The sequence below is a fragment of the Eutrigla gurnardus genome, assembly GCF_963514095.1.
Source record: "Eutrigla gurnardus genome assembly, chromosome: 7".
Classification (NCBI taxonomy): Eukaryota; Metazoa; Chordata; class Actinopteri; order Perciformes; family Triglidae; genus Eutrigla; species Eutrigla gurnardus.
This window is the reverse complement of record NC_139921.1, coordinates 29,249,024-29,263,472: the sequence shown is the minus strand read 5'-3', so window position 1 is coordinate 29,263,472 and position 14,449 is coordinate 29,249,024. Positions and strand designations below refer to the sequence as shown.

Sequence of the window (14,449 nt, the reverse complement as noted above, 5' to 3'; positions counted from 1 at the left end):
TGAAAGGAAGCATTGGAGCTCCTTTCCTTTGCATTTAGAGAATTCGAACGGCTCTTATCATGGCGGCCACTTGTTTACTTCCGGGTCAGTTCTTCAGTTAGGAACCTTCCTAAGCAAAAAAGACTATTCGACTGCACCCATTGGACACACATGGAGATCACGCCGACCCACAATTCTTTGCGAGAGCAACATTTAAAGTGCCGCACACCTCGGCCGTTCATGAAAACAAACAATATGCCTATTTGCATATTTAACAATTACTTTCATGCAGACATATAGTAATTGGAATAGTGATGATAAATAGTGATGATAAATGTGTGGACAGTGATAATTGAATGGTATTTTTTTTTTTTCATTTATTTCAATCATGTTACAAATGTTTGACAAAAACGAAACTAAAACCACAAATTAAACGTAAATAAATCAAACGGTCAAACAGGAAGGAGGAGCTGCTGGACCTGAAGCCGGTCAGTGAACCAGCTGTTTATAAAACCAACATGTGGAGAAGTGGACGATGCACTTTTTGTAGTCCATTATTGTAGTTTCTCCAGCGCAGACGCACGTCAATCGCCGGCGCTGATCATCAGCTGTCAATCATCAGCGGCCGCGTTATAATGACGTAGCTTAGTGAAAGTCCGGTCGGATTCTCTGAGCACCGCGGTCGACTATTCCTAAATCCTTTTGAGTTCTCCTATCGTCTTTCCTTAACCCCGTGACCTTTTCCCCAGAGGTCAAGGAATAGGAGTTAGGAATAGGAGTTAGGACCTTATTTTTTGACTATTCGACTGCACCCAGAGAGAGATAGACAGACTTGTGTCTCCATTTTAAAGTTTAAATGGAGTTTCTAGGTGAAAGTATGCCTGAGCCGAAGATGTTTGACAAAAAAAAACTACAAATCCCACTGGCTGCTCCTGTCCACCAATCAGAGCACACCTGCAGTCAGTTCTCAAGATCAGAGCCACAGAGTGCCGTCACCATAGCAACGACGCTCGCCGCGTGTGTATGACTTCCTTCAAGCCTGTCTCCATCTCTCCATTTCGGCTTAGTGAAGGGTCCGAACAAAAGCTTCCCACGCTCACACCGAAACTCCTATCGCCAAAAACATTTAAACCCCGGCACCGGTCCTCACGTGAACCCGGTCTTCTTTATCTGATAATACACCACTTATATATATATATAGGCCTATATATATATATATATATATAAATGATTTTATTCCAGACACATGAAGATCCATAGTACAATAAAAATAGACTCAATATAAAAACAACAATATAACACAACACATAAAATAAGAGATCAGCATACAACACTTGCGGTATACAAACATGCCCTCCAATGTCTCCAGAGTGTGGATGAGAACCTGACAGAGCTGAGCCCAGGCTTGACCAATGCCTGAATAATACAGTTTTCAGATGCCGTCAACCTACACATAAAACGATACATCAAATTCCTAATTAAAGCATTACAGGTAGGCACACCAACATTTACAAACATTTGACTAGCACTAGACCATCTCGGTATTCTGAGAAGCATCCGCATTCCGTCATTATAAGCCACAGTTAGTTTTTTCATATTGCTTTTTCTGTAAGCACGCCACAAATGGGCAGTATATAGCGGGGTACAGAATGCTCTAAATAGCGCGACCTTTACAGCAGTTGAACACATGTTAAATTTACGTGCAAGCATATTGGCTTGACCATACATCTTACGGCATTGTCTGTTGATGTCTTTATCATCTGACAAATCATTAACAAAATGGTGGCCTAAATACTTCACATCATCACACACTTTAAGAGCAGTACCAGATAAAAAGAAGACAGGAAATACCAATTTCCTGTCTTCTTTGCTTCTGACAATCATAATATTGCTTTTATTTGCGTTATATCGAATATCAAACTCCACACTGTATTGGGAACAAACCTTCAAAAGTTGTTGTAAGCCAGCACTATATGGGCAAAATATGACTAAATCATCTGCATACATAAGGTGATTAATGAGACTATTGCCAATCACACATCCTGCTGCATGCATTCAACTGCTGTGACAATTCATCCATATACACATTAAAAAGAAAAGGAGATAGGATTCCACCTTGGCGTACACCATTACCAACATAGAAAGGTTCTGACACAGAATCCCCCCATTTCACCTGCATAGACTGATGAGCGTACCAGTAGACTAAGATTGTAATAATGACTTTAGGCACTCCTCTATGATGCAGCTTAAGGAACAGTTTCTGATGATTCACACGATCAAATGCCTTGGAAGCATCTATAAAACACGTAAAGATAGTGGAATTCAAGCTATTATAACGGTCTAAAATTTCCTTTAAGGCAAATATACACATATCAGTACCATATTCTTTATTTACAAATACGTTGCGTTCAGTTCAAAGTTCACATGAAATGAACGCGTTCTTCTGAACTCGTTCATGAACAACACTGAGCTTAGTCTCATCGTGGTTCTAGTAACCCGTCGTTTGCGGCTCCTCTCTGGGTTTTATCCGTTGTTTGAGTGAACCAGCACTCGTAGTTTCCCTGCTTATTAAATACCTTTAGAGATAGAGGAAGATGGTGGCGTGGAAGGACGTGCATGAGTGAGCTCTGCACTCGGGCCTGTCTGTCTAAGTTATACTGAACTTAATTCACATTGGAATGATTAATTGAAGAGGAAATACGAATTAACAGTTTAGAAACTGGGCTGAACTTTATATCTTTGGAAGCCGCAGTAGTGTGTTTTTGGAACTCTGCGCTGCGCGAAAAGTTTGACCGCGAGTGGAACAATGGCAGGTGAAAACACAATGGAAACTATCCTCCGCGCAATCGAAGACAGCAAACTGGAGGTTCTTTCAAATATCCAAGTATTAGACAAGAAAGTAAATCAGCTTGATACTGCTTTGAACAACTTGTCAGAGCAAAATATAGAAATGCAACAAAGAGTGAGTAAAGCCGAAGATGACATGGTAGATGCGCTCAAACGCATTCATGTACTGGAGAAAAACACGGCCTCGCTACAATTAAAGGTGGACTATATGGAAAATAAAAGCCGACAGTCAAATCTGTTGGTCGTTGGCATCCCGGAGGGATCTGAAGGAACGAATATGATAACTTTCCTGCGACACTTGATTCCTGATCTACTCGGGAAGGAAAACTTCACAGAGCCACTCTGCATGGAGCGGAGCCACCGGCTCGCGGTGCGCAACAGGACCGACACATCGAAGCGACCTCGGCCCATCATTGTGAAATTCCTTAACTATCAGGACAAGATGAAGATCCTTCGGTTGGCACGTGAGAAGAGAGAGCTCCGGTTCAAAGATAATAGAGTTCACTTTTTCCCCGACCTCAGCGAAGCAGTGCAATCCAAACGCAGGGCTTTCCTGCCGGTGAAACAGAAACTCCAGAAACTGAGAATACGGTATGCTATGATCTTCCCAGCGATATTATCTATTGAGCATGATGGTATCCAATTGAGGTTTCATTCATCAGAAGAGGCAGAGATCTACGTGAATAGAATCCAGGTCAGTGAACCTGCATCACCTATGGACTGACTGGGTCCTATCGGTGTGTATTATTAGACCCTCATGCGCACCAATGATAAAGTAATCTCCTGATAATTTGTTGTCATTCAGTGTTGTTAGAAGTGAAGGAAAGGGGGAAAAACCTACAGAAGGGTGAAAAAGAGACAAAAAACAAGCCAATACACAGAGTTTTTTTTTTTTTCCCTTCTCTTTTCTCTCTTCCCTTCCCCGTTAACTTAATAGACAAACTCTTGAATTAAGGCCTGATTAAATGATGTTAATGATAAGATGATTTGCTTTATTAAGATGGTAATGATTTTACTACCAAAAAGACAAGGTCTGTTTTTCTTTTCTCTTTATTTGTAATTTGGAAAATATTAGTTCTTGCTTGAATTATGTTGCTACTTAAAATAACCGTCAGACATGGGCTCCTTCCTGCAGTGGTTAGGGTATGGTTGGGCACAGCACATGTCTTTTGGACTTGGGCTGGGCCTTTTGCTGTTGGGGTGGGAGGAGTGGGGTTATGTGTTTCATGTATCGTGAAGTCAGTGTTTTATTTTGTTTATGTTTTTTCAATGTGGTAAATGAGTTATGTTTATTCATGTATGTTATCAGCAGAGCAGTGATTTGTAAATTCCTTTATATAGTGTGGTTGAATATAAGCCTTAGTAAAATATATAAAATGTAATCCCTCATGTCATTCAATAATTCCATTCTAACTTGTTCCTGGAACATTAAAGGGTGCAAACATCCCATAAAAAGGAATAAAATCTTGTCTTACCTAAAAAAAGAAAAAGTAGCTATTGGACTGCTACAGGAGACACATCTAACAAAGCCTGAACACTTAAAATTAAAGAGAAATTGGGTTGGGCAAGTTTTTTCTGCCTCCTATAACAGCAAAAGTAGGGGAGTTGCTATTTTAATTAATAAGGACCTTCCACTTAAAGTCGAGCATTGTGAATCTGATCCTGATGGTTGTTTTGTGTTTCTATACGGCTTTTTATATGGCGAATTGATGAGCATTTTAAATGTTTATGCTGCACCAAATATCCACTGGAATCTATTTACAAAATTAACCTCATTGCTTGTACAATATAGTGCCCCTAATGTTATTATTGGTGGTGACTGGAATTGTGTGTTAGATGGGAAATTAGACAAACATCCTAGCAATCTATCAGCCATTCCAACCCGTCGACAAAAAGCTATCCATCAAATGTTAGATGAAGTTGGTTTGATAGATGCTTGGCGTTTGCTGAACCCAGACTGTAAAGATTATACATTTTACTCTAATCCACACAAATCTTATTCTAGAATTGACTTTTTTCTTGTTCCACAATCCTCTATAGAACAAATTGAAAAATGTATTATTGGATCTATTCATATATCAGACCATGCTCCAGTCTTTTTGGGTATGTACATTTCATATAATTTAAACAGACACAGCTGGAAATGTAATAGGTCTATATTATCTGACCCAGATTTTTGTTCCATGGCTCAAAAAGAATTAAAAATGTTTATCCAGGAGAACGATAATGAATACACAAACCCCTCAAACTTATGGGAAACAACTAAGGCTTATTTAAGGGGCATAATTATATCATATTGTTCAGCTAAAAAGAAAAAAAAGCTGAAAGAACAGAAACGCCTTGAGTTGGAACTACAAAAAGCTGAATCTGAACATAAACGTAATGGTTGCAATGCAAACTGGCACAAAGTTATAAGAACCAGAACTGCCCTAAATACACTCCTATCTCAGAAGGTAGAAAAGAGTTTATTTAGACAAAAACATAAAATATATGAATATGCAAACAGATCAGGGAGGTACTTAGCTAAACTTATAAGTAATAAATCTTCAAACAAATCTATTGATAAAATTAAGGATAAACATGGGAAACTGCATTATACAAACGTTGAAATCGCTAATGTATTTAATGCATTTTTTTCATCTTTGTACACATCAAAAACTGTCAGCATGGATGATAAAATGAATGATTTCTTTCAACGTATAAAACTTCCCAAGGTCTCTGATGAGGATAGAATTAAGTGTGACATGGATTTATCTTGTATGGAAGTTGAGGAGGTGATAGGTACCCTAGCGTCTGGAAAGGCTTGCGGACCAGATGGTCTTCCTCCAGAGATTTATAAAATGTTTAAAGCTACTCTCTCTCCCCTAATTACTAGAATGTTTAAACACTCTTTGTCAATCAAAAAGCTTCCTCAATCATTACAATTGGCTTCGATTAATATGTTACTAAAGGAAAATAAAGACCCAGAATACCCTGAATCCTACAGACCAATAAGTATTCAAAACACAGACTGTAAAATTTTAGCTAAACTTCTTGCCACTAGGATTAATCATATTATACCAAAAATGGTGGGACATGACCAGACAGGCTTTGTCCAAAACAGGCAATCATATTCAAACATTAGGAGATTATTGGGTATTTTACAGTATGTTAAAATTCAGAAACTTAATGCTTTAGTGGTATCATTGGATGCTGAAAAAGCTTTTGATCATATCGAGTGGGACTATTTGTTTAAAACTTTAAAGGAGTTTGCTTTCGGAGATGGGTTTATTGAATGGGTTAAGTTGTTATATTCTGCACCAAAAGCATCTGTTTCTATTATGGGGGTAATGTCTTCTCCTTTCTCTATAAAGGTACCAAACAAGGATGCCCTTTATCTCCTTTATTATTTGCATTAGCAATGGAACCTTTGGCGGAGATGATTAGATCTAGCTCCTCAGTTGCCGGGATTCAAACTAAAAAACAAACACACAAGATCTCACTGTATGCAGATGATGTCCTCTTATTTTTGAACAATCCCATACCCTCCGTCTCAGCTGTTGTCCAGATAATAAATGAGTTTGGGGTGTTCTCTGGCTATAAAGTCAACTATGGAAAATCATTAGCTCTACCTCTAGGGAACTTGACTTGTTCTGACTTATCGGGTTACATTCCTTTTCAGTTGTCCCCTAATGGGTTTAGATATTTAGGAATTAATATATGTTGTAATTTCAATGATATGATAAAAATGAATTTAGATCCAGTGGTAAATGAAATTCGAAAAAATCTTCAAAGATGGAGCCCTTTGTTAATATCACTACTTGGCAGAGTTGCCATTATTAAAATGAATGTCTTAACCAGACTATTATATCCATTGCAGATGCTACCCAATTACATTCCAGTTAAGTTTTTTAAATCATTACATACTTTGATAAGTAAATTTGTATGGAAGGGTAAGCTCCCAGGATTAAAATTGGAGAAACTGCAGTTACCAAGGGACAAAGGGGGGTTAGCATTGCCAAATATAATGTATTATCACTGGGCTTCACAAATAAGATACATTACTGAATGGGTAAATAATGATGCTAATTCCACCTTTCTGGATTTGGAAAATATTGGATGTGAACCGGTTCTATCGGATATGCCCTTTATAAATAATGCAATTTCAGTACAGGGAATACAAGATAATTTTATTGTTAGAAATACCCTTAAAACATGGAATCAAGTACGTAGACACTTTGGGATTAAAAACCAATTCTCTGTTTTGGCGCCTATTGTTTGCAATCCTGATTTTGAACTGTCTTCCTTAGATGTGGGTTTTAAAACATTGAATGATGCAGGTATCTTTCAAATACAAGATCTCTTCTCAAATGGGATTTTAAAATCTTTCTCTCAACTTAGGACTGAATTCCATCTCCCTCAAACACAATTTTTTCGTTATTTACAGCTTAGGAGCTATATCCATTCTATACCAACATATAAGAGTGGCTTGAATGTGAATCCACTTGAAAAGATCCTATTAAAGGCTTCTTCTTTAAAGAAGAAAGTTTTAAGTTATATTTACTCTAAAATGTTTGTCAACATCCCAACTATTAACAGTAAAACTTCCTGGGAGGATGATTTTGGATCCCATATGGATGAGGGGATGTGGAAAAAGATCTTGTTGAACGCAAAGAAAATTACATGTTCTAATAAATCCTACGAGACTCAATATAAGATTATACACAGACTGCATGTTACCCCTGCTATTCGATGTAAATATGATCCTACGTGCTCATCATTATGTGTGAAATGTAAAAATAACTGCGGCACATATGGTCATCTAATGTGGTCATGTCCAAAAATCAAAAGTTTCTGGCTATCGGTCCAAAGCGAGATTAAGAAAACTTTTAGGTTTGAAATTCCTCTAAATCCATGTAATTTTGTATTGGGACTAGATTCCAATTGTGATCGTAGGTACAGGTACATTCTTAGAGTTGTTTTGTATGCTGCACGCCTCACAATATTACAAAAATGGTTAGACGAAGATCCTCCTGATATTACAATGTGGTATGAAAAATGTATGTGTATCTTGCCACTGGAGAGATTATCACATGTATTAAGAGGCACGCTTGAGGTTTTTGTAAGGGAATGGTCCCCATTAGAAATATACTTGAAAGAAGAATGGTCTAGAGTAATATGTATAGGGGTATGAATTTGAAAAGTGACTGAATAAGCACAGGAAATATTTAATTTTGCACTGCTGCTGCTAGCTTTATCTTATTATTTAATTTTATTTTATTTTATTTTATTTATTGATTGTTAGGGTTTTTCATATGTGACTGTCTGTTTATGTCTTGTGTTCTCAAGTATGTCTTGTATCACTCGGTGGTTCATTGTATTGTCTCACATTAATCTAATAAAAAAAAAGAAAGATAAGATAAATACCTTTAATTTACCAACAACAACGGGTTTGTGTTACTTCTCCTCCCCTTTAAGAGCTGGGTCTTAACATGGTGCTGAGATAAAGCCTTTATGCTGTCGACAGAGTCTTTAATGCAAGTTTGTACTCACCTGTTTGTTGGTGCTGTTAAAGTTGGTTATGGTGGTTCTGTGTGGCAGCATGCGCCTGTGTTCCTGACTGCGGCGATGAGAGAAAGCAAGCCGGCAACCTCCGTTAACGCTGAAATATCGCTGCAATCCGCCAACACAACACACCCAACATGCGCCTGTGATCCTTTTAGACAACACGGACGAGACGTTTGCTGAGGCTGGTGACTGCCGTTGCATATGTTGATACTATGACGACACGGACGAGACCAACGCGGAACTGCGGTCAAGTCAGCCACCGCGTAGGTTTCCAAGGCCCCCCAAGTGAGATGAGACTTTTCCTGGCACAGGAAGTGAGTTGAGACTCACTTGGTACCTTGGGAACCTACGCGGTGGCTGTGCATGTTGTGTTGTGAAAACACAGGAAGTGAGTTGAGACTCACTTCCTGTGTGAGACTCACTTCCTGTGCCTTGGAAACCTACGCGGTGGCTGTGCATGTTGTGTTGTGAAAACACAGGAAGTGAGTTGAGACTCACTTCCTGTGTGAGACTCACTTCCTGTGCCTTGGAAACCTACGCGGTGGCTGTGCATGTTGTGAATGGACCAGAGTGGGGAGAGACTGATATAGAAACACCTGATGATGATAACATGGAGACAAGCCAAGGTAGCGAGAGCAGGAAGACTAAAAGAGGAGACAACTCTGTTGGGACTAGCTTAAAGAAAGCAAAGAGTGGAGGTCTTGAGAGAGAAATAGAGAGACAAAAAAGCGATATGCCTGTGGAATTTAAATCATTCTGAGGTTTAGAGAGGAGGGAGGAATTTCTTCAATGAATCCAGTAAAACTAACAACCATTTTGCGAAACCAGATTGGAGACATATACATGGCAACATTTTTCAGGGATGGAAATGTGTTGATAATGTGTAAAACTGAGGAACAAAGAGTACGTGCTGATAAAATGAAAGAAATAGGAAGGTCGTGGGCCGTTTTGCACTAGTTTCGCATTCATTCCGTTTAATCGCATATTATTTTCAATGCGTCTGCGTCATATTATTCATCATTTGAAAGCTGAGAATCTCGTGGATCGAACAAAGCAAGCCGTTTTAGGATCACGGAGACACATCAAAAGCAAACACAGCGATCCCTACCTTTCGAGCTGTCTGGAAGTCCAAAAACAACACGTAGCATGCTAATCCCGATATCCAGAGAAAGGTAAGAGTCCAACGAACAAAAGTAGCCACTTCGTTTAGTCCCGCGAGCACGCTAACTCCGGTAGTCATCCATAACACGCCATGTGTTTACTTTGCGAGTCTCTGTAGAAGATAGTTTTTGTTTGTGTATCGCTTTGTGTGCTTCTAACAACATATTTTAGTACAAGAGAACAATTTAGGCGTATTAGGGCCTACAAGTCTTCATAGCCGGGGTTCCTTTTAAGACAACCCTATCGCACAGCATTTTAGACAGAACACACGGACTCAAAACATCATAGGCCTACACAACGCATAATTCATAGGCTACATTAAACTATTGCCTGTACAAATGCTATAAAACATCATAAACGCACAGTATAGCCTTAGCCTACATTTTCAAAAACAAAAAACACAGCGCACTGCGCAGAGCATATAAACCATCAGCATACATTTATAACGAATCCATTAAAAGACCAAGAGAAATAATTAAACTATTCAGGCATCATCATTAGGCATACGCTGCTCGGCGGCAGCTCATAATATATCCATTCATCCATTTTCTACCGCTTATCCTGTATTCAGGGTCACGGGGGGGCTGGAGCCGATCCCAGCTGTCATTGGGCGAAGGCAGGGTACACCTGGAGAGGACGCCAGTCTATTCATAATATATCCATTGAACATTATATTAGTGCATAATAGACAGTGGGACGGAGAGTTTTTATTCATTTTTTTCATATTTATCTTTTGATCGCGAGTAGTATGACACATACATACGCGTGCTGCAGCACCCCCACTTCCCACGGCTATGCGTGTTTCCCACTGGAGAAATGCGCCACGGAGACGAGGAGACATCTAGTCACATCTTTACAACTTTACGCATTCGTTTTGTTGTCGGAAATAAATGGCTCACGTGGGAAAGGAAAGGTGCCGATGTTTAGCCCCGTTTCTCTAGTTTAAGAGGAAAGAAGCCGCATGTTTCTAGCTCAACCCATGAAGGAGTTATGACGCTCTAAAGACAACGCGGTCTTTTGTACCGTATACGCTACAATGGGGGACAGTTCACGTTAAATGCCTGTGGGAATAAAATGACAGCAAAGTAAAATGAGATAAAAACTAAAGAAAGTAAAGAAAGTCACATCCTGTGTTTTTTATTTTAGATTCCACATATTTATGTTGCATTTGTTTGCTGCACTTTAATTTGATATATGTTGCTATACAGGTCCAGAGATCCAGAACCATTTATTAGAAAAGAGCATAAAGTCATCAGCAGATCCCACGTTACAGAAGTCACCCATCATGTGACGCCTGTGTGTAATATATAATATTAATAAAAGAAAATTATACCAAAAGCAAATTCATCATAAATTAACGTACAGGAACTGAGTCTCAAACGTTCCACATATTGACTCTGAAGGCTCACATGTCAGATTAACGATTAACACCGATGTTTTTGTAATTATAATAAATTAAAATACATACAAACCCTTATTACATATCCACCCAGCATTCAGATTCACAATTTAGATATAATTCTCTTTTCTTAAAGACTAATCTAAAAATACATCTTCATATTACAATCCCACGTCGTTGTCTACATTCTGAATCAACAAGCAAACACGCTACAGAACACGTGATCCTGCAGTCGATGTGCAGAATCTAGTTCCCATCTTTAACGGGGGTGTTAATGTTAGTAACTTCAGAGATCGCACCACATTCAGGGCTCTAATTACTGTGATTATGGTGAGAAATCAGCATAAAACGCTGCATGTATTCAACACTCCAACTTCACAATAATGTGGCATTATATATAATATATATATATATATATATAATATATATATAATATATATATATATATATAATTCTTCGCCGGGTCGTCTGGGATGTTTTCTGGGAAACCAGAGGAAATCAGGTCGTCCAGCAGACTGGAGGTAAACACAAAGACTGGAGGTCCAGAACGGTTTCTTTCATCATCTTATTTGTGTTCATTTGTTTTCTGTCAGTTTTTGACAAAGAGTCTTTTTGAAGTGATGTTGCTTCATGAGAGGTCACGACCCCATGCTGTTAGTTAGAGACACCAGTAGAGGGCGCCACCAGCTCGTCTTTCAATAACAAAAGTCATTAACTTTCCAGTCAGAGAACCTGTTTTAAGTGTAGCGAAGCCAGATGATGACGAGTGAAAGCAGCAGCAGCAGACAGATCAGGACCAATCTGTACAGACGATTCTGCAAAGTGTCGATCCAACTTCCAGCCTGCACCTTCTGGATCTTCTCCCTGAGAGAAACATGATTATATGGTGGATAATTATGGAGAAACATGTCTATCATGTCATTTAATCACACAGTATGTTGTAAATGTATATATTGTATTTCTCCCGTATAATATCTGCGACTGTCACGGCCCCAGTGGGGTTTCCATGTTGATACTCCCTCATGGGGGTGCAGAGTTCCACCAGGACACTAGGTGTCCCTCTCTTCCAGGCCGAGTTGGAGAGGAAGCAGGGCTAGGCTGGTTGGCTCACACCAAGCGCCCGGTGTAGCTGACCTGCTTAAATCTGCAGAGCTGCCAGTGTTCACGCTCTCTCTCCACCCTGATGATGGCTACCCGTCCGGTTCCTGCTGGAAGGCAGGCCAGAGGCTGGCTGGGGATTGTTTGATTGCTTTATTCCTTATTTTCCTTTGTTGAGCAGATCTATGAACTTTTGTCATTTATAGTATTTTGTTGATAAATCATTCATTGTTATGTGTATTCTGGTATTATTGTCCAGTAGTGAGCCATGCTGTGACGGATGGGGCTCGTTGAGTTCAGGAATCCAGTCGGTATGCTATAGTTGTTTTCGGTAGCCGGCTTTATGAATGAAGCGCTACGTTGCGTGACGTCAGCGCGTAGTGACTCTGGCTAGCGGTAGCGTGTGTTGGGTGTTGAACATGCTTGCTACCTGCAGATTTGTTGGGAGACGTTAGCGAGGGGTAAGTTTGCTTGGTTGAATATATTACGATCTGTTGTCCGGCGGATGGAGCGACTCTGTCAGACTGAAAGTGGGGTTTATACATCCGTTAAAACGGCTGTGATGAAAGCATATGATTCGGTACCTGAAGCTTACCGTTTAAAATGTGGGACTTGGGAACAGTCTGGTAAGCAGACTCACATGGAGTTGGCCAGAGATCTTACGACTCACTTTAACAGGTGCTGTTCTTCACTTGAAGTTCATACTTATGAGGCGTTATGATTTAGTTGTATTGGAGCAATTCAAAAACTCGCTTCCTAGTCGCATAACTACATGAATGAACATAAGGTGACTCATGTCCCTGAAGCTGCCAAGTTAGCGGACGAGTATGTTTTGGTACATCGTGAGTATAGAACCCGAGGTGAGTATAAACCAGAATCCCGTCAGTCCCTCCCTAATAATAATAAAACATGTAACTACTGTAAAAACATACTGTGACACAACAAACACTTTAATGAGTAAAAGTAAAAGCTTACGTGTTGATAGGAGAGGGGGGTTCTTCTTTAAAGTCTAAAGCATCATCCATTGACTGACGTCTCCGACAACGTCTCTGGAAGAAAGATAATCACACAATTACACACAATAATCCCATAATCATCACATGTTTATCTCTTACAGTCTGTATTCATTATATTTATGAATTTTATTTTACAGTGTTGTTATGTTAGTATTATGTTTTACTTTATATTCTTACTCTTAGTCTCATGTGGTTGTATTTTACTTTAATGTAACTACATTTTTAATCGTTAAAAACTCTATTGTTGCACCGGTGTTAGTATTACTTCTTATGTACTCTATATTTATATTGTTTATATGTATAGTTCTGATGTTGTTTCCTTCAGGATTAATACAGTTCTGTCTTATCTTCTGAATATTTACTAACCCGACCTGTTTGTGCAAAATGTTAATGAATGCAGTTCCATTTAAATGAATTAAATCGTGGCTTACATGCGTCTCTTGGTGGAAATCAGGGACGGGACTTTGTGATGTGATGCGGCTCGTTCTGGAGGACAAGAGAGGAAGGTTAGAAGTTCAGTAGAATTCAGTTCAGCCTCTTTTTACAAAGTGCTTTCCCTGAGAGAAGCTCCCCATGTTCATGTTACTGACTTCATAATAATAATAATAATAATAATATATTATAATAAGTTATAAATTAATTTGAAACTCATATCACCTTTGATCTTCGAGCGCCGCCTTCTCCTTCACCACCGCCGCCTCCTCTGGCTGATCCATCACCACGGCTCACCTGTCTCACCACGGCTCACCTGTCTCACCACGGCTCACCTGTCTCACCACGGATCACCTGTCTCACCACGGCTCACCTGTCTCACCTGTCCACACTGTGTCACAGAGCACAGAGGTGTCAGAAGTACAGACAGAACTACCTTCTTTTTTTGCAAGACTAACTGAATCTGCCTTCATATTAATAATTAAACTTATAATCGATAATTCCCCTTAAATCCTTTAAAACTAAAGTGTTTTGAAAACGTGAGGAGTAGAAAGTGTAGATATTTGTTTTGACATGTTGGGAGGAAAAGTAAAAAAGTTGTCAGAGAAATAAATACTAAAGTTATAGCCTACGCCACCTAGCGGATGCCAACCCGCTCTACCTCCTGAGCTGTTCCTCTCCCTGCTGAGAACAGCTGCTGTCAGTAGTTGATCCTGTTTATAATATTATAGATGAATAAAAAGAAAGCAGCACAGTTCTACATGAGGTCTGGTTTCCATCTGAAGCGGATCATCGTGTTAAAATAAGAGAAATAAAGAAGGAGGAAGAAAACAGGCCTGAAGCCTTTTTTCAACGTAAACAACAAACTTATTTCGGACCCGTTTTCTCGTTGATTGTTGGAGTTTTTCAGACCTGATTAAGTAACGGAATAAACGGATGTTTCAGGGTCGCTGGAAATAAGATTAATATC

At 39.3% G+C, this 14,449-nt stretch overlaps 1 protein-coding gene and 1 long non-coding RNA gene across 5 annotated transcripts in view; both read right to left on the bottom strand.

Annotated features, from left to right (window-relative positions):
• LOC311015417 overlaps positions 1–8,377 on the bottom strand; it is a 25,862-nt gene extending 17,485 nt beyond the window's left edge. The window contains exon 1 of the long non-coding RNA XR_014597347.1: positions 8,360–8,377. This is a non-coding gene — a long non-coding RNA (uncharacterized lncRNA). The remainder of the gene's footprint in view (positions 1–8,359) is intronic.
• LOC311015415 (uncharacterized protein) overlaps positions 1–14,449 on the bottom strand; it is a 23,393-nt gene extending 8,944 nt beyond the window's left edge. Inside the window, exons 1-5 of one of the 4 annotated variants that reach the window (XM_084012642.1) lie at positions 13,853–14,449; positions 13,705–13,795; positions 13,479–13,533; positions 13,007–13,080; positions 10,744–11,797 (exon numbers count right to left, since the gene is read on the bottom strand). In XM_084012642.1, coding sequence (XP_083868768.1) covers positions 11,671–11,797; positions 13,007–13,080; positions 13,479–13,533; positions 13,705–13,763 — 315 coding nt within the window. In that variant the 5' untranslated portion in view covers positions 13,764–13,795; positions 13,853–14,449 and the 3' untranslated portion in view covers positions 10,744–11,670. The other 3 variants (XM_084012641.1, XM_084012640.1, XM_084012643.1) reach the window with 3 other exon arrangements.